Source organism: Cystoisospora suis, assembly GCF_002600585.1.
Source record: "Cystoisospora suis strain Wien I chromosome Unknown contig_199, whole genome shotgun sequence".
Taxonomy (NCBI): Eukaryota; Apicomplexa; class Conoidasida; order Eucoccidiorida; family Sarcocystidae; genus Cystoisospora; species Cystoisospora suis.
Genome location: NW_027153001.1, coordinates 17,288 through 36,365, shown reverse-complemented (window position 1 = coordinate 36,365; position 19,078 = coordinate 17,288). Strand labels below are relative to the sequence as shown.

Below are 19,078 nucleotides of genomic sequence, written 5' to 3'. Positions count from 1 at the left end.
CCGCGTAGCCGTCAGTGTGAAGGAAGAACGCGTTTCATTCTTTGTAAGCGGGCGTGTACACTCGGGCGGTGACGCCCAGGCAAGTGCATGGCCAATGAGTTCCTAGCACACGGGACTGCTTTCCAAGTTAGCTCCTTGCATACAAATTTGGAGGGCGAGTTCTATAGAAGTCTCAGAGAGTCAACGCAAAGCTTCTTACACCAAGCCAAACAGAAAATGTTCCCTTGTTAGGACCGAGAGAGCACCGGGAGCCAATCTGTGGGATCACGCCATCAAGTGAGCACGGCTTGTCTTTTCAGCCGTCATGAAACATTGTTCTCCATTTTCCGCAGTATGACCCCCCAGCGGAAACTGCGTTCTCGAGGCCCCCCAAGCTACCGCTCGGTACTAAGGAGGCACGTGCGTTGTTGAGAGGGGTTGCGTCATCTACGAACGAGTCATCAGTCCCAACACAGTTACGGTTGCACTGAGAGCGAGCCATCCAAGCGTTGAAGGCGATAAGGAACCAGAATCGGAGTGTTCTTCTGATGGAGGCTCCGGAATGGTTTTACCGGGCACTGTTACATAGACAGTGCAATTCTTCTCCAGTGTCTGCCCGGCAACGTCGGCGAGCGCGCCCACACCGCCGTCGTCCGTGCTTTCCGGAGTGCAGACGTAGCAGAGGTGCGTGTCGCGTTCTTGTCCTTCCCCAGTCGTGAGTTCGAAAACTGTTTCCCCAGACTGATCTTCAATTTGCACTCCTACCGTGGGTTTCCTCCCAGTTACTTTCTTGAGTAAGGACTTAGGGACGAGATCATTCAAAACTCTCTCGGGGCCCTCACAGGAAGGCTCCGCTTTAGCAGCGGCGGCGGGAGTGAACTGGTACACCTTCGTGAGGTCATCATTCTCTGTGCGCCCTGCAACGCCGGGCTTTTCTGCCGGCACAAGTTTTGCTTTTCCTTTACACTTGAACTTTAGAGTCGATTTTGCGCCGCTCAGCTCAATTTTTCCGTCCTCGCATGTACGAGTGGCATCTGTTTGCGACTGGTCTTGATTCGCTTGCGCATCTCGGACGAGACTGGACGAGGCGAGGCAGCAAAAAGCAACACAGATAACGGCAGTAACGCCAGCGCCCGCACACAGCAGCTTCATTATGGCGACATCGAACAGTCAAAAGCGCGCTCTACCGTTGAGCTACTAGCCTTTTCCCACTGGCGCCTAGCTAATCTCTCAAGGGTGATCGGATATTCTTCCCGAAGAAAGGAAAGAAGAGTGAACAACACCATGGTCTACCTTGCTTTCAAGATCTTCACTCCCCACATAAGCTTACGATTAGGTAGTGCGGGTGTGCGCGAACTCTGTGGGGCCCGCAAAGACAAGAACAACAAAAGTGTCCAGTCTCTCGTAGTACCGGCTCGAGAAGGCCGAACAGACGGTTCTCCGAATGGCTTCGAAGAGCTTCCAGGGAAAAGGAGGCCAGGCAGGAAATTGATTTATCACGCCCTGTACCGGTCTCCGTTTATCTGCCGAGAGCGAGTATGCCTCCGGTGAGTGGTCCGCTGTCAGCGCATAACGCCCCAGGTACACCGGTTTCGGCTGCCAGTAACATCAGCTCCCAGACTGGTGTCTACCAATCTGGAGTATGCATATTGGGTCTGAGTAGACGAACAGCGTCCCCGCGGGTTGTGTCAAGTGGATCTGCCCGGGGTGAGCCGTTGTCACTAGAGGGGTATGAGGCACGTTCATGCCACGAGAGTGAGAAACCCCGAGAGCAGAGGAGGCTCACGCCTTCAGTCCATGCCTCTTGGTCATGAGTTGATGCACACTGATGATGCGCGCGGCAATCACGCTCGAGGGGTGGCACTGTTCAAGGCAACTATTTCGCCCAACCTTCTTGGACGCCAGTGAAGTCAGATCATTACAGGCTCGACAGCTTACAGCTCTGACGGGACCACTTACAAGAGGACTGGAGCTTCACACGTCCGTGGAAGACGTACTTTTCTCGGACGTCCTTTTACCCGGTTTTTTAGTCTCCTGGCTTGCTGATCCTGCGCTCTCTTCGGCCATGGCTGCCTCCAAGTGATGTCGATACTGACCGTATGAGCCCGCACCCTTTCTTTTGGCGTGCAGCTCTCCTGTCTTAGCTGCCTGCGGCACCATACCTGGTCCTTCGCGACCTCACAAGTTCCAATATTTGGATTGTGACGCGGCGTGGACTGAGCGCGAGCAGCGCTCTGGCAGAAAGACTACCCATGCGAACCCGGATTCAGGGGAACACCTAGGTTCTCTCGTAGTGTTCTCGGACACGTCCACTCTTTGTGGGGCTGCCGTGCATGGGTAAAGACTGTGGTGGGGACACAGCAGCTCGCGCGCTCGTGAAAAGAGGAACATCGCCCGAAGTTGCTACAGAGGTGGGAGGCCTTGTGTATGAAACCCATTGGAGATGACTCGTTGCTAGTCCACAGCGTGCCTCCGAGCCAATTGCCTCTCAATTCTGGACGATCACGACGGTGAAAAACCAAAAATGCTGCGCACTATAGACAGGATACAACGGCGGAAGTCTCGTCTGCACCAGCAGTCCGCCTCTGGTCTATACATTGAATAGCAAATCTCGCAGGCAGACTGTCGCATCCAGAGCTGTGCACTCGACGCTGACTGGCAAGAGCCAAACCGGAAGGCTTGTATACCGTCTCTGAGTCAACTTTCTTGAGCATTGTTAACTCACTGGTACCCGACGACTAAACTTGAGTTCTCCTTTGGAGGGAGGGAATGTGGGGATGCAGGTATAGATGAAGTGCTTGGCTATGTTCGGTGGGTCACCAGGTGTACGAGTGAACACTATCCCGCTTCCCTCTGCCCTTCCGCCGGCCCGTCGTTCGGTGCCACTTTGTCGGCTGTTAACTGAGATCCTGGGGCAAAAAAGCGCGCTGAGCCGTTCCTTCTTGCCAACGTAGCATCTTAGCCCGAATGTAATCGCAGCTGTCAGCGCGTCGAGTCTTCAGGGGCCGCACCCTGTGGCCCCCATGGCACAGAGGAGTAGTCGATACGGAGGTCTAAAATTGAGAGTTACGTGCATCGGACCTTCCTAGTTTTCCCAGCTTGGGAACCTTTCCATGTCTGCATGTCAGCACTCTGTGCAGATGTAACGAATTCACTGGCTAGATGAGTTCGGTTTCTCTCCCCGTGTTGGACGACGCGAGGGCTGAACGCGCTGGGGAAGAGAGCGAGCGCCGGGGGAAGAGTAGTTGCCGACCCGCCAGAAACACATCCCGATACTAACAATGGTTAATATTCACACGACTTGCTCAAATATCTGCCGGCGTTGCAGGAAAGGGTTCAGGCGTGCGAGCGCGCGTGTGTTTCTCACGCGCCTTGAAGGCTTTCAGCCTTTCTACGTTAGTCGGAGCGGCTGGACGTGTGCACGTTTTCCAGGCCAAGACGCCGGGTGCAAAGTGTGCTTTCAGTGTTAGCCTGCTCCACGGAGGCGGAAGAGAAACAACAGATTTCCGTTCACTTGAGTGCAGGTAAGGTTTAACGAAAAACTGAGGCCGGATGCGTCTAGGACACAGTAGCTTGCTGACCAAGAAACACCAGACGTCCTGCGAACAAATGCGCTGCTCAAATGGCTCTCGTAGCCGGCCTTACCAAGCGACTCTGTGCCGTGCCTGTCACGGACTACACGGAACTTTCGTGGTGTCTTCATTCTTCTTGATGTTCACTGTGCCCCCGCTCCAACCATGGCAGCCCAAGATAGCGTGTGCCGGACGTCCACTAGCAGTCACTCCGCCGGAGCATCCAACTGCAGCGTTTTTCGTAAGGTGTTGCTGCGGTCCCTGGGATGACTTGGTCTGTCGCAGGCGCCACGGAGCTCATGGATGACACTATCTGTATACAATACATACGTATATCAACACAGGGTGGCATGCGCCTTCGCGGTGCACTTAAAAGGTGGACCGTTCTCCGCGCCCGCTTGAGCCGATACTGCACGCGATGGTGTGTTGACGGGCTGCTGCTGTATCCGTCCAGGGCTTGAGTGTGCGGCTGTTGTATGGTTCACTTACCCCCGACCAGTGACCCCGCACTCACCGCCGCGTGGGCGTGCGCGAGTTTTCCGACGACGTCGTCTTGATTACTGAAAGTTGCTACCTGATTAGGCAGCAATCATCGGTGACCGAGCGTGGATGGGTACATGGGCCAGCTGAAGATGTCACCGGATGCGCAGGCGCCGGTCACTGAATTTCCCCTGCATTGTTTGATTCCTTTACCGAGTTTCGGTGAAGGCACGCAAGAGGTTATTGAAGTCATTCCGGGGTTTGCTTCGTGGCGAAATAGGCTAAAGCACGATGTGGTCTGTGCTTGGGACTGCTCGGGTCTCCCCTGTGTGGCATCAGTTCTTTGGAGGATAGCCTCCCTTCGCCTGCCGTACCTGCGTTGCCGCAGCCACAGGGGACGATAGAAAGTCGCGAGTGGATTCGATTCACGCAGAAGAAAAAGGTGTTTTCTGCGCAAGTGCGGAAGACCTCAGTGGGTCATTCCTGCCTATTAGCGCTGGACCGAGTGGATTTCCTTCAACGAGAGAGCCGAGGGAGGGTGCCTTCTCTCCGTGGAGCTCCATGTGTCTTGCGTGGTTTAGAAGGGGCCGGCACGGCAACAAGTCCTTTCCAGCAAACGATGGAAGGGACGCTTGCGTACATAAAAGTCAAGACGAGGACGCGAGCACGTGTGGTTGTGAATTCACATGTGAAGTGACGTCGAGAAGCCATCCCTTGACTACGCTTCACCTTCACCCACCGTAACTCACAAAGGCACTATGTCCCCCTGTGCTGCAAGCTGCACCACCACTGGCCACACTGCACCACAGTCCCCCAGTGGCCGAGTTGCGTTGACGGCCTTCATTCTGACAGCGGCACACCGCAGCAACACTTCTACTACCGAAGTGCAGACTCAAACACGGCCTCAGCAGCCTGTTCTGTGCGGACGTTTGGTGCCCCTCGCCTCATCGGGATGCATTAGAATGTACGTTCCACCCCTCTATGATGCTGGGTAAATCCTTTCATTGTTTACCCAGAAGCAGTATATGTCACTGGGGAAAGATTATTTCTCTCGTATCCTGCCTGTGAACGGGAGTTTTTGCCAGCCATCGCACTGGGTCACTCCCGCTCCCGGCAGTGCAGTGATACGGTCTCCCGCCTTCCTAGGAGGTGCAGCGTCTTCCCGGGAGCGTAGTGGGCGATGACTTCACCGGGCGCCGCGGAACCTCCAAACGCCACGGAGTTTTCGCCGCCGCCTCAAATATCCCCAGCTGTTCATTACAGCTGTGCTGTAGTAATTCACCGGCTGCTTATAAGCGGACTGAGCACGGCTAAACTTGACTGGCTTAGCACTGGCTCTCTGCACCATCAAGAGAATCCTAGCTCTGCTTTTCTGGCGCCGGCAGATTGACATACAATTCAATAAAAGGATGCGGCTTCGGTAAAAAATTACTGAGAGTGGAGGGCGCGCGTTCATTGACTCGGGTTGAGTTGAGTGTACCGTATTCAGACGACCTCACCAGAAGCGGCCTAGACCAAAGCAACTTCTCTGATTTGTGGGGTCTCTAAACTCAGCATCCTCCGACGGACCTTGACCTAATGTCACCCTTGGGACAGCTCCCGCTACTGAATTGGCGTCAGAGCCACCGAGAAAAAAACACGATGGCTTGGAGCTGATGTTTATGAGACCTAGATGAGGCCGGAGAGGGCTCGACTGCGAGAGGCGAGAAGTACTTTGCTTCATACTCCAGTCGCGTACACACTACTGCGTCATCTCTCAAGGATATCAGGCCTATAGCACAGCGTAAAGTGACCACAGCCTGACCAACAACCATGGTTTCCATGGGGCGCGACCGTAACTGTCTGAACGCTCCTCGGGCACTGATGCAACAACGGCGATACACCTGAAACTATGGCCCATCGCTTGTCTTTGTCGTATGGACCGGTGACACGTTCGCCCTGTGAGGATCGCGGAATGACACGCAGCATAGAGGCTCTGTACGACTTCCACTGATTCCGCTGTGGCGTATGTGCCGCCCGATCCACGACGCGGTACGACTGCCCTGTTGGCGAATCCAACCGCAGGATTCGATCCGAGACTCTCCTAGGTTCAGCTTACGGCCAAATGCAGAACCGGAATGAATTGATTGAAACAGGTGTGGGCTTCGACTGAATTTCGAGCAAAGAGGTGATACATGGTCACGACGGCGCCGATAGTGGCAGCTCGGGTTGTCTGCTTGCATGCGCAACAGACGCAATCGACATCTATGGAGCGCTGCCGAGACAGTATGTCGGCTGGTGTCCCGCTTCTTAACGGTTCCATGACTTCGCACGTTGTTAGGGCTCACAGATACGGTCGATTCATACGCTGCGTCCGCTTGCGCCTGTGTTTTCTGACCCTGAATATAGGTCGCTTCTCTGTCGCTAGTCCCAGGGTAAGGCTCGGATTCAACGGGCAGTTTCGAGTCACACGAGAGCCGGCTGCATAGGGCTTGCTCGACGTTCCCCTGAGGATGTGAATGAGTTATGAGCCACTTCTGTGTTGATGGCAGTCTGGAAAGAGAGTTTTCTGAAGGTGTTCTCTGGGGTCCGGACGCTGAGAGTACACTCCGCCTCTCATTCGGCCCCCCCCTCACTCCACTGAATCAATATCCCCCACCTCGACCGGCCTTTCTTCTTTCTTTTCAAGGCTTAACAGTTGTGGGGTGCTCAATTCTCCGGTGTCCTGAGCTTGGCTCTGACGACGTACAGGCACCTACCCTGGCAATCCTCGGTCACCTGCCGTTCCGCGCGGGTTTACGTGCTCGGTTCGAGTGTGTTGTGACCCGTTCGTCACCATATCCGGACTACCAGACTGAAGGATGCGCGGGTGACGGAGGTGCCTCTAACGCGGTCTCAGCACGGCTCCGTTCTTCGTAGAATGCACAGTGCGGGAATTCCAGCAGGAGGGCAGTGGGTGCGCAAGGTCGATTATCAGCTGGACGCAAAGATGGGAGACACAGCTCTTCTCGGAGGTCCCGGCGAGGCTACGGTGAGTCCCGAGCAACTTCTTCTCCCTGTCTGTCAATTTCATTGGCTTGCAAGTATTCAAAAGGCTTCCTCAGTTTAGCTGGCGCCGCGTAGCTACGCGACCTGTTGTCGTTGTAGCGCTCTTGTAAGGGCGGCGCGTTCTGACTTGCAGTCACAGTTTAGTGGACGGTCGTGGGACCGGATTCTGAGACAGTTTCAGCCTCCTTCTTCTCAAGGCTTGCCACTTTCTCCTCCTTGGAGGTGCCCTACATTGGTCAAACCCTCTCCCACCCTCTGCGGCAGCTGTTCTGTTTTGTACGGAGATGGCTTCCGTTGTGCGGCTTGGGCTGGGAGTTCATTTCGTGAACGCATGATTGTCTGCCTTGTATTGAAGGGTGCACGTCGTCTTCCTGCTTTGTCTGCATGGACTCCAGCTGTCTCCAGAATTCCTTCGGCTCCTTAGCCGTTCCGCAACCACGTTGTTCCGCAAAAACGTCACCACTGTCACGACAATGGCACGAGAGGATGTCGTTCTTTTTGTCTCACTAGCGTCTCGTTTCAAGTCGCTACTGCTTCGACGTGAGGCTAATGAGCTCCAGAGGGACCGGGACGACTCAGCCGGGGAACGGCAACAGAAGGCTAAAGAGAAACTTGAGGAAATTCCGTGGGGGACACTTCTCAAAGTATGCTTCTCTCTGTGCTGTCCCAACCTTCTTTTCACCAGTTTCCCAGCCTATTTTTGCCTGGTTTTTTCTCTTATCAATCGCTTTCTCCTCATCACCACATTGTTGCTCTCCACGCAATTGTTTCACGTTGCGGTGCGCCACGTAGTCTCGCGGTGTCAAGCGTTTGCCTCCCATAGCGCGCATCAGCCGGAATGAAAAGGAATCTTTGATGGTGGTGACCGAGGTTCGCACGGAGGGTCTCCCATCCGGCTCTCACCTTGGGAAGCTCTGGCTATACGGGACAGAGTGTCTCTCTTTGACGTATCTTCCCCACTGAGCTTGACGAGAATTCACTTTCAACGACAGTTGATAGCAGTGCTGTCGTCCGTGAAACGGTGGTTTCTAGTTCTTCACGAAGAATTGTCAGGCCCGTCATCAGTGCATCCCCTGTGACAGCCGCTTTTCAGCGTTTTCATTGCTTGGGCTGGAGTGGTGCTACTGTGTCAGTCGTCGCTACACGCAGTACACTGGCAAGGGCAGCTCGCTTTCGCAACTGGTTTGCTTCTTGCGCACGGAAAGTGGCAAAAGGTGGCCAGGGAGGCTGATATTGTGCTCAAAGTCTCTGAGATGCGTGTTTTTCAATTTCTTTGGTGAGGAAAAGCGTGGAAAGGCCTCTGGGTCTTCGTTGTTTTTTCCTCCTTGGTTCTTGTATGCAGGACAAAGTTGTGGCGACCGTCTTCTTTGAACCAAGTACGCGAACCCGTTGTTCTTTCGAGGCGGCGACTCTACGGTTGGGAGGAAAGCTCCTGAGTTGTGGAGATATGCAGGTACTGCTTGACTATCAAGGCTCTCTCTCTTTCAACTGTGCTCTTCGTACATGCAAATACGTCGCAACTGAGGCTGCCGGCAGGTGGTTCTCCAAGGCAGAGATGCAAATGTTTTCCCGTTATGTGCTGTCCAACAGACAACATCTTCTACAAAGAAAGGCGAGACGCTGGAGGACAGCATGCGAATGTTCGCTGCTTACAGCGATGCAATCATTCTGAGGCATCCACAAAAGGTCAGGCGTCCAGTCACAACGTGACAATACGTTGACAGGGTGTTGTCATCGGGACCGCCAACCTGATTCTCCTGTAGTGTCCTATCTTTGATGAGAGCACTCCAGAAGAGCTGCGAACGGAATCATTTTTCCTGTGGACCTCGTTGACCTCACCTCATGCCGCTGAACCTGTGCCTAGGCCCACGCTTTGTATCCGGGGTAAAGAAACGAGGTCCGTTACTTGACTGGCTTGCCGGTCATGCTGAATCAGCAAAAGGACCGTCCGTAGAGACTCGGCCGACAATGTTTGCATAGATCGCTTCGCCGCGTTGGCACGTTGAAATGGAAACGAAGCCCGGAAAGTTGTATGTCTCCTTGTGCCGCAATTGGGTGTCTTCTTTGACTTGTGACTATCATTGTCAGGGAAGCATGGAACGCGCTGCCGAAGCCATTGCTGCTGGTAGACAACGCGGCCGACTGCAGTGCCCCCTTCTCAATGCAGGTGACGGTGCAGGTGAACACCCGACACAGGCCCTTCTAGACCTCTTCACACTTGCGGAGCTCCGGCCGGCCTGGTGGCAAGCGGAGGTGGACAAGATCGCACACCATTCCTGTGGTGGGAATGTTTCCGGGAACGGCAAGCTGTCGTCGACCGGCAGCCCAGAAGAGTCAAAGCTGACGGTGGCCTTTGTAGGGGATCTCAAGAACGGCAGGTCAGCCAAGACGCCTGGTTTCGCGCTATCGTGGGGACCGAACGTGATGGCATGGACGACTTGCACACAGTGCCGGAAGCCTGTAAAAACCAACCCCAGAGAGTTGTACACTTTTGAGCCGCGGTCTGCCCTGTCCCGGGGGGCGGTGGAGTGGAATCGCAGTGCAGTAGTTACGGGTTTAGAGTTCAGCGAAGAACACAAAATGTGACAGTACCACACTGGGAGGACTGGGTGAGTACATCCGTGCTTTTCGAGCTTTGTCGTATCGTGCTGCTGTTTTTTCAGGACTGTTCATTCTTTAGCTATCCTCCTCTCTCGGTCGAGCGGCCCGCCGCGACGGTTAGGGTCCCCTAGGACCCNNTTTAGCTATCCTCCTCTCTCGGTTTGACTGCTGGCTGACTGCAGTTAGCACCCCGGAATTTTCCTTACCAGGAACAGTTGAGGAAACTGTCCGCCGGAACTTCGAGGCCCAGGTACGGGAACAGTCTGGCGCGAATCAGTTTGCTATGCAATCACCTGGGGCCGCGTGGGGGGGCGGTCGTTCCTTGTTTGTAACTTTCTATAAAGTGTGTTCTGGACTGTGAAGTGATGCTGTATGGCAGTGGTAATGGCTCCACATCTCGATTTTCTACGCGTCACGCTTATACTTGACGTCCACCTTCGCACTTCTCGCTTTTCGTGAAGCAGAGAAGAGGAAGCGGTTGCGCGTTCCCTAAATAGAGGGCCGGGACGGCCAAGGATGGCGTGCCCTCTGTAGACCATCGTGGCGCTTATCCGGAAAAGAAACCTTTGTTTGCTTTGGACACGCTGCTTTTCTTCAGTTGTTCGTGTGCCCCGCCCGGGTCTAGTCCCGCCTCTACTCTAGATGAATCTTGGAAGTAGATACTATATGTGCAGCCGTTTGTCTAGCATGGCGGTTGTACTCATCGGATCTAGATCCGCATCTCGCGGAAACCGGAAACTAAAGCCAGTGTAACGCGCTGGTCCCAGAATCGGCGCGCATCGCGTGTCCGATGGTGGGCTTCGTCTGCGTGTGAATTGAAGAGTTCATGATCAATTTTATGCAGCGACCAACATTGGTTCGCCTGTCGGCCCCTAACCTAGAGAAACACTCCATCTGCGGCACCCAGAGTCTTCGCTTGTCTGGTTTTGCTCTTCGGTGTCCAGGGTTTCACTGCAAAGGATCGACTGACCATAACCGAGGACTTTGAAAGCGCTATAGAGTGTTCTGATGTCCTGTACATGACGCGTCTTCAAGCCGAAAGGCTGACTGAGGCATTCAAGAAGGAAGCACCAGGCTCTCCTTTCCCTGCTAGCAGTTTTCAGTTGACCAGTAATCTTCTCAAGAAGCATGCGAAGCCGCACCTCAAGGTAACAATATTGAAGAGTCCTCTCTTGGGGTGATTACCAGGACACCGATTATCCCTGCAGCCAGCAACTGCAGCTGAGTGGTTTGGCTTTTCTTTTATGATTACGCATCAGCGAGTAGTGAAGACTACACAGTGAAGGGCACAAGCACCGTGAAGCCGCCATGCGATGCGAGACAAGCAAGAACCAGAGGGCCAGCTATCTAGACACTAGAGGCAGTGTTGGGTGGATCCTGAGTGCAGTTGGAGCTCGAAGTTGGCGGTCGCTTGACTTTTCTGATGTGAGGAAAATTTCCACATTTCCAGCGGAAGTTGCCACCTGCAGTTGACACTGCACCCGTTGCCTGTTGTTTGGACGTGGTCATCCGCTTTGTGATCCTTGCTTTCAGGTCATGCATCCGCTACCCCGGGTCGATGAGATTTCGGCTGATGTCGACTCGACGGTCCATTGCGCTTACTTCGACCAGGCCGAAAATGGTCTGTACATGCGTATGGCGCTTCTGGCCGTGTTACTGAATCGTAGTGCGGTTACGATGCTTCTTGATGTCCCGTCTTTGTCTTGAAACACTACGTCACTCGAACACTTTTGTCTTCTTTCATGCCTCAGGCTTCAATTCTCGGTGTCAGGGTTCTGCTCTTGAGCCGACTGAAGTGCTGCCACTTGTGTGTACATGTTTCTTACCCGGGGCCGCTCGGTCGCTGTCGTTGAAACAGTTTTCGTGGCTACAGCAACTGAGGAATCACCAGGTTGTACGGTGAAATGCGTCCTTTCTGGCGTCTGCTTTTCTTGCCACTGACAAACACGCTGTTTGTAAGCACACCACAGGCAGGTTAAGCAGCTTAGAAGGCTGCGGCACTGCTATTCAAATCCAGCGTAACATATCGTTCATTGTTCTCTGCGAAAGGCACCCCTCTTTCTGGAGTGCCCACAGAGCAGCTACGCTTGCTACCTTTCACTGATGACTGATACTATTCTCTTGAAACGTTGTGGCCAAACGAGCGCCATGGACACCAGGTAGGCGATACGAAAGAGACTGCGCGGCCAACGGGTCCCAGCAGCCGCAAGACACGGTGGTCACGACTGCACTACCACGGAACCTTCCCAGTCAAGCGATGCCCTGTATAATCTGTCGTCATGAACTCGACACCAGGAACTAAGAGAAAGGATGGAATGACCGCGGGAATGAAGATTCAGGGGAAGTGCATGCAGAGGTGTCCGGAACAAGCTCTTTGTGGCACAGACTCGAAAGGGCACGCAACGTACGATGTACTTTGAGTCAGCTCGGTCCTCAACGGTGTTGGCGCTGTCCTTTCTTCTCTCGTGCGACGAAGCTATGCTCCACCTCCGAATTTTGTGGCGCAAAACAACAAGACTCTCGTTGGACAGCTTTGATTGGCCGGCTAGCGTACGTCTCGCCTTACGGCTCCTGCAGTCTGCAGACAGTAGAGAGGATTCACGTAGACAGACAGGCCCTTCGCCGCCGACGGACTTCAGCGCGGACTGTCGACTACACATGGGGCCGAGGACGCCGAGAAACTTAGCTTGCTCTCAAAGAACGGGCAGCTCTCGGCGAGGCAAGACCAGGTGACTCAGGGCTTTGCCTCACGCTTTGGGACTGCGCCGGGTCGTGCCAGTGAACTAAGCAGTACGGCCTCGGCCGCTTTCAAAAAATCACTTCAGTGTGCCGACGTTTTCTCATGAGCCGACTTGAATGCCCCCAGTTCTGTTTGTACGCACTCGGCTGCAACTTCTGAGCGCCCTCGGAAAAGTGTTCTTCGGTGCTAGCGAGTTATCGGGGGCGCTAGATCGCAGCCGGGCCTGCTTTGCCGTGACTGGCACGTCGGTTGCTTTGAGACACAAAGCGCCTTTGTCACAAAGGCTGGAAAGCTGCCCCACCGCTACACAGGATCGAGCGCCGCATGCCGCGTTGTTCTCTGCAAAACGTCTTCACCTTTGTGGACCAGCACCGGCCTGGTATCCCGGATCCCTATGACTCGAGCCCTTGTGTCCGCATAGCGGGCATCAATTTCTTGAAAAGTCTTTAACGACCAGCGTGGCGGCACTATGAAGTAACACGAAAAGAGAGTGCAGACGCGGTGGGTCCAGGCAGTCCCCCATGACAGTCTGTCACGACGGCAGTACCGCGGATCCTCGGCGTCACCCAACGCTGTGTACGATCTCACATCATAGAAGCGACAGCACGGAACAAGAGCAAACGTCTAATTAACTGCAGTAAGCTAGTAACGTGGTAAGGAAAGTGTGCACGACGGTTCCCCGACCGCGTTCCCTGGTTGCAGAGAGGCTGACTCAAGAAGCATTGTCCTGGTCACCCCCCCAGGAAGGCACTTGACACTGCTCTAGTTAGCGACGTAGGCAGCTGCTCTGCAGGCATGCTGCGAGGTGACTTTATGGTCCTTGTACCCGCTCGCAGAGGTGCCTGTGGACCTGAGAGTGTTCTTGAGAGCATCACGCGAGGGAGGCCGCTGACTGAGCGGATCGACCCCTGTCGAGAAAGCTCTCGAGAAATAGCCGGGGCTCGTGGAGAACGCGGCGGTTCCTGTACTCCAGGTAGCTCGGTGGTTGTGGAGTCGCGCCGTACCCGTCGCCTGGGAGAAGCGACTACGGTTGCTGACGACGGCCTCCGCGACCATCCTTCAGCGTCCTTGACGACTTCCTTTACCGCAGTCTTTTTCAGATCATCAGCTGCTGCTGTGATGCCGCCTAATGCCTTGAACAGCTGGGAGAGCACGCCTTCCTCGGCTTCTGGGACAGGTTGTGAAGGTGGCCGGTCTCGAAGTGTGACAGCAGGGGCAACAGCAGGTCCGGCTGCCTGTTTCACTGTCAGAGGCGCTCTCGGTGGTTCCAGGCCTGGAACGAGTGGACCCTCCGGCGGCCGTCGCGGTGGTATAGACGGGAGCGCCACATCTTCCGGATTCACTCGAATCATCTTCGCCCAGTCCGACGTATACTTGGAGGAGCCGTCAATGTCCTGGTGTAGGGTACGGACCGCGAAGTACGGGCGAGTATACTTAGGCCCCGAGGGGAGAAGGGCACTCTCTCCTCTCATTCTTCTAAGCTGCTCCGCGAAAAGGTCGTTGTAGTACAACTGTTCATCGAGCTCGTGTTGGAGAATTTTGATCAAGCGCTCCTGATCCTTCACTTTCTTTAGTGCTTCGCACGTGGCTTGCACTTGGCACGGGTGAGTAGAGAGTGCCTTGCTCTCCTTCTCTGACGTCTCCTGTAGCTTCCTCTGCAGAACCCATTCTAGACGCGAAGCTCTGTTACAGTCTTCATTGAACTGCTGCAAGCGTATGTCCAGGCCTTCTTTAAACATCAAGATATCCTCACTGGGTTCTTGTGCAAGCTTCTGACCGTTCGGAGTCATGTACGGCTCAAGAAGCGTTTCCAGTTGCCTCTTGTCCCGCATGATCTCCTCGTGCGCCTCTGTGAGTGCCGCAACTTGCTCCTGGTAAATCCGAGCCAGCACTGGTAAGCTCCGGTCTTCGTCAGCCACCACACCACTCGATAGCAGAGGAGCCGGAGGCTCTTCTAGGTACGGATTCCATCTCCATTTCGGCAACGCGTCGCGCCTGCCTCCGTCATAACTGGCGGGCTCGCGAACTGCCATGGTGGCGGAGCCGTCAGCTGAAATCGGTGGTGCCAGAGCGCCTGTGGCCTTCGAAGTGCTACACCAGGCACCGCTCCAGAGGCCAGACAACAAAATAAAGGCACGCGAGCTGAAAACAAGTGAACGCGGTCCAAGGAAGCGCCAACACGGACGCAAGCGGCTGCAATCGACAGCCACAACCGGACCATGGGAAAAACTCGACACGTCTCCCTTCGTGGAGGAGAGATTGCCACAGAAGGTGACCGGGCGCCGACCCCGTGTCAACTAAAAAACCAAGAAAAATTTGCAACCTGATCTACAGGTTATTGTACCGGTGAGGCGAGTGACCAGAAAGCTCCGGCAGGGGGAGTCAGATGCTATCTCCGCTGGTACCGAGCGACCCCGAGGAGACCAGATGCTGTTGGCATGTTGTATGGCTCGACGCGCCGCTTCTCCGCGCATGCACTGGTCTAGATAACGCTGCACAGGTGACCCTGTTTACTGGGATGGAACATGCGTTCAGAGTTCAGTCCGCTCGCAAGCAGAAGCTTCGCAGCCCAGAAGACGACCCACGCTGTTAGGGCGGAAAGATAGGGCTGAAAGTATTGCACGGAGGAGGAAAGGCTATCTGGTAAGAGCTCTTCCGGCTTCCCGGCTAGCGTCTAGCACACCGGCACAAACCTGCGATCACGTCACCTTCCGTGACCACGTATCAAAGCCAGTGTTTTTCTTTCATCCAGTAGCACACGCGCGGGTTCACCCGTGTTGGTCTACACGAATCCTGGTCTGGTCGGCCGACAGCAATCGTTTCCCAACGTACGCGGGTAGCGCTGAGGGCACCGCTCAGGATGGCTATACCAGTGCGCACAGCCAGCCGGTAGTGGTGGAATGTTTGAACACGCAGTTTAGACGCAAAAGATACTGGTCACGTCTGCTGCTGCGACTGACACCTGGCCCCTGTGGTGTCCCTGGTACACCCTGCCAGTTACCCATCGGCTGTGAACTACCGTAGCGTTGCGCTACGCTTACAGGAGCACTTTGTGACCTGTGGAAAAGGAAGAATCTTCCTGTGTGCAATGTTCGTTTAGGCGAGACCGCAGCTGGGTGAGTGGTGGTGCGGTGTACGTTCACTGTAGCCCAAAGAGCATCCGAGCGAACTGGGACCCCCTCCACCGCAACTAACACGCGTACGCTGGACTGTTTTGTTGAAGCAGATGGGCTTGCCGCTGGAGGACAGCTCTACGCGCCGAGAGGACTGTGACCTTCGCAGATCGCTTTCCGACAGAACCGAGAAGCCTCGAGAAGGCCCCGAGTATCCATGCTTTATGTCGTTGGTCAGTGACTCCCCCTCTTGAAAGAGCGACGCTACCTCCCGTTACTGCAATGGCAAGCGAAAGCTCCATTGCGTTGGCGGAGCTGGAGACTGTTCGAAAACAGACAGCCGAATATATTGACCAAATTGCCCAGTCACAAAGAAAGCGAGAAGCGCTCACAAAGGAGCTCGCAAGCTTGGCGTCTGAAAAGCAGCACTTAATCGACCAATCGTGGAAATACCAGGAAGAGCGGATTAAATCTCAGCATCAACGAGACCTGGCCAAAGTACGACTGGCCCTGGTCCAGACTACAGTCAACACACTTAAGAGTAAACTCGAGCAAACTGAGGCAAGCCTGGACGAAATCAGGCTTTGTAAGGAATCTTCAAGGTATGCACCTTCACTCAGGAAGAAGGTATCAAACTGACAAAGGAGCGTGACTGCAGGGCCGAGCATAAGGAAAGGTGTTCTCAGTTTGTTTCAGAGGTTCGCGAGGCAGACAACCAGCTGGTAAGGAAAGCCACTTGTTTGGACTGATCGTTGACCACGGCTAAATGTGCCGAAGAAGGAAGGCGTGGCCAAGCAACAGGCTGAGGCGCTCGACATCGAATGCGGGACGCTGGCCTCCGAAGCAGAGAGTTTACGGCAAGAGATTGATTGCCTCGCGGGAAAGGTGTCTGAAGAGGAACGCCGTCTGCAGGTAAGCACTTCGCATCTACTGACAGAATCAGATCTGCATACACTTGACTGTTCCGATAGACATTACGGCACGACATCGCCGAAAGGACAGAGGAGTGCAAGAAATTGCGTGCTAGAGCTCGGCAACCTTCGCGTCCTCTCACTAGGCAAAGTCACAACCATTCACTGAAAGGCGCTTCCTTCGGTGTCCGCCCAACTGGTCCTGAACCCTGTAAGGGGGAAGAACCGTGCCGTAACGAAGGACAAAGGTGTGGAAGCCCCCCCACGACTCGCCAACTCGTTACTTATCATTGAATTCTCTCAGTCGAGATGGTGAGCACCGCACACAGACTCCGGGCTTGAGGGATAGAAGCCAAGTGAAACTTCCACAAATATAATCTGATGGCTTTGTTCGCCTTTGAGGACAGTTATCTCATGTCGGCCCCTTCAAGTTCCCGAAACAACAAGATCATTCTCACGGGGCCTCTGTTCCTGTTCCGGCGTTCTCATCTTCACTTTGAGATGGCTGAAGACCACTGTTCTCTTTGTCTGCTTTGATTTTCTTTCTAAATGACCGCCTACGGCTGAAGGCAGCGGCCACAGACGTTGAGTGAGGATCTCTGGCTGCCTCCTGGACAATGCTGACTAGGAGTTTTTGGTCTTCGGAGAAAAAGTTCAACGCACGCCCGGGCTGTCCCGCACGCGCTACCCTTCCTACTCGGTGGAGGTGTGACACAGCGCTCAATGCAAAATCATACTGTACTACAAGAGTCACGCCAACAATATCGAGACCACGAGAAGCGGCGTCAGTGCATACAAGAACTCTGCACTTTCCACGTGAAAATAACCCGAGATTGAACGCACGATCTTTCTGATCGATATCAGAGGAGAAAAGCTTTGGCCGGCTCGCTGGAATTTCTTTCTCTAAAGTCTTGAGCACTCTTTGTGCTGTCTGGGCTGTGTTACAGAAGATCATGACCTTCTCATTTCCAGAGAGCTCCCTTAGTTTTCCTAGGAGCAGAGCCATTCGGTCTTCTTCCGAGGCTCCAGGGGGGACCTCAATGAACTCTTGTGCCAGCTGTTCCTTATGCTGATGAAGGCTTCGTGTATAAAAGAAAGTTGCTTTGGGACAGAGCGATGTGATGGTCTTTCTAACTGATTTCGGCCCTCGATCCGGGATGGTAGCTGCTGCAAATATATACTGTGTACGCCTTCGTTTTTCGCGAGCTAGTTGCTGGTCCGCTTTACGAAAAGCAGTGAAGATTGCATCCATAGACTCTCTATATCCGCCATCGAGAAGCATATCTGCTTCATCAAGAACTACCACTTGAATTTCACGAAATGGTCCCAAAGACTTTGTCTTCGTACCTCTGGCAAACGGTGCGAGAACTGACGGTGTACAAACAACAAGATCTGGAGACGTTGGCAAGGCAAGAGTCCCAAATGGCCATCTGGTGTATGTACCGAGCATGAGCTGAGCTGTAATAGTCGTCTTTCGACAGAGACGTCTCACCCACGCTACGACTTGGAGAGCAAGTTCTCTTGTTGGGACAATAATAACTGCATAAGGATGATGCCGTGGGATAGGTAATGCCTCTTTTTCCATCATCGCTGCATCCTCTTTCTTCTCGTGAATCATTTTCTGAATTAATATATTCTGAACGACGCCGATGATATACCCCAGTGTTTTTCCACTACCGGTCTCAGCACCTATCACTGTATCAAGTCCTCCTAATATAGCTGGAATAGCCAGCTGCTGAATATCCGTAGTCCGAGTCACTCCCAAGCCCTGTAAAGCTTCTGCGAAATCGGGGAAGATCCCAATCCTTGGAAATGAAACATTTTCCTCGGTGGGAGCCTCCTCCGACTTTGTTGATGAAGAAGGAACTTCTCGGGGTATAGTATGTGAATGAATGTCTGTAGATGGATTCGCTGAAGGTGTCTCTATTGGCGGCCTATCTGCTGGAGTATCTGTGGACGATTCCCCTGAAGATACCTCTGCGGGAGTAGTCTCCGAAGAGGATTGTGTGGGTGTAGAAGAGAGTGCTGCAGGGGTCTTTTCAGACGTCGTACTTGATGAAAGCCCTGCCTCTTCATCATGATGTGCCAGAGGCGCTGAGAAGAGGGCACTCAGCCTATTACCTAGTCCAATACTAATGGGAAAACACGACACAAGAAGCCTGGATGAAGAATACTTCCTCCAATGACCTGGAAAAAGAGAGGCCTTTGAACCCGTCTGCGTCAGTGCAGCCGTGAGCAGATTTGGATTGGTGGGGGAATATGAAGAGCGTTTTATGCGATAGAGAGCAGTAGAACCTCGATGCAGCGTCCTGCCGATTGATGGTGAAAATCGGAAGGGCACGAAGAATGCAGATGGGAGGCGGCTATTGAAGATTCCGATGTGCTGATTACTTCGGCTGAAGGACAAAGCGACAGTAGGAGCTGTCCCTTCTCTTCCTTCCTGGGTGAAGAACACATCTTTACAGGCAAAGAAAAACGAGTCTTTCCAGAGATCTATTGGCGCTGGCTCACGGGATAACCAGCGATGACCCCGCCTTTTCTGTGGGCCAAATCTCCCAGGAGACAAAGCGGGTGTGAGAAGACGATGAAAAGTCCAGGTTCGTTGAGGGTCCCACACGTAGTTACAAGTTAGAGACGGTCCAGAGTCGGTGAGAG

The 19,078-nt window shown here is 53.9% G+C and overlaps 3 protein-coding genes across 3 annotated transcripts; 1 reads left to right on the top strand and 2 right to left on the bottom strand.

Moving 5' to 3' along the window:
* The first annotated feature begins 6,300 nt into the window (after window positions 1-6,300).
* CSUI_000532 (aspartate carbamoyltransferase) lies at window positions 6,301-11,491 on the top strand. The gene is made up of 8 exons (XM_068060766.1): window positions 6,301-7,041; window positions 7,454-7,702; window positions 8,401-8,511; window positions 8,649-8,744; window positions 9,147-9,436; window positions 9,722-9,909; window positions 10,604-10,807; window positions 11,193-11,491. Exons 1-6 carry the CDS (start codon window positions 6,931-6,933, stop codon window positions 9,822-9,824), a joined length of 960 nt encoding a protein of 319 aa, XP_067927261.1. The 5' UTR covers window positions 6,301-6,930; the 3' UTR covers window positions 9,825-9,909; window positions 10,604-10,807; window positions 11,193-11,491.
* A 1,639-nt stretch (window positions 11,492-13,130) lies between these two features.
* CSUI_000531 (rna-binding protein) lies at window positions 13,131-14,541 on the bottom strand (the record flags this gene model as incomplete). The annotated part of the gene is made up of 1 exon (XM_068060765.1): window positions 13,131-14,541. Exon 1 carries the CDS (start codon window positions 14,430-14,432, stop codon window positions 13,131-13,133), a length of 1,302 nt encoding a protein of 433 aa, XP_067927260.1. The 5' UTR covers window positions 14,433-14,541.
* Window positions 14,542-16,877: 2,336 nt separating this feature from the next.
* Window positions 16,878-18,863, bottom strand: CSUI_000530 (dead deah box helicase domain-containing protein; the record flags this gene model as incomplete). Its single annotated transcript, XM_068060764.1, has 1 exon — window positions 16,878-18,863. A coding segment is annotated over one exon (1,986 nt), but the record flags the coding sequence as incomplete, so codon positions are not given.
* Between the last annotated feature and the right edge of the window lie 215 nt (window positions 18,864-19,078).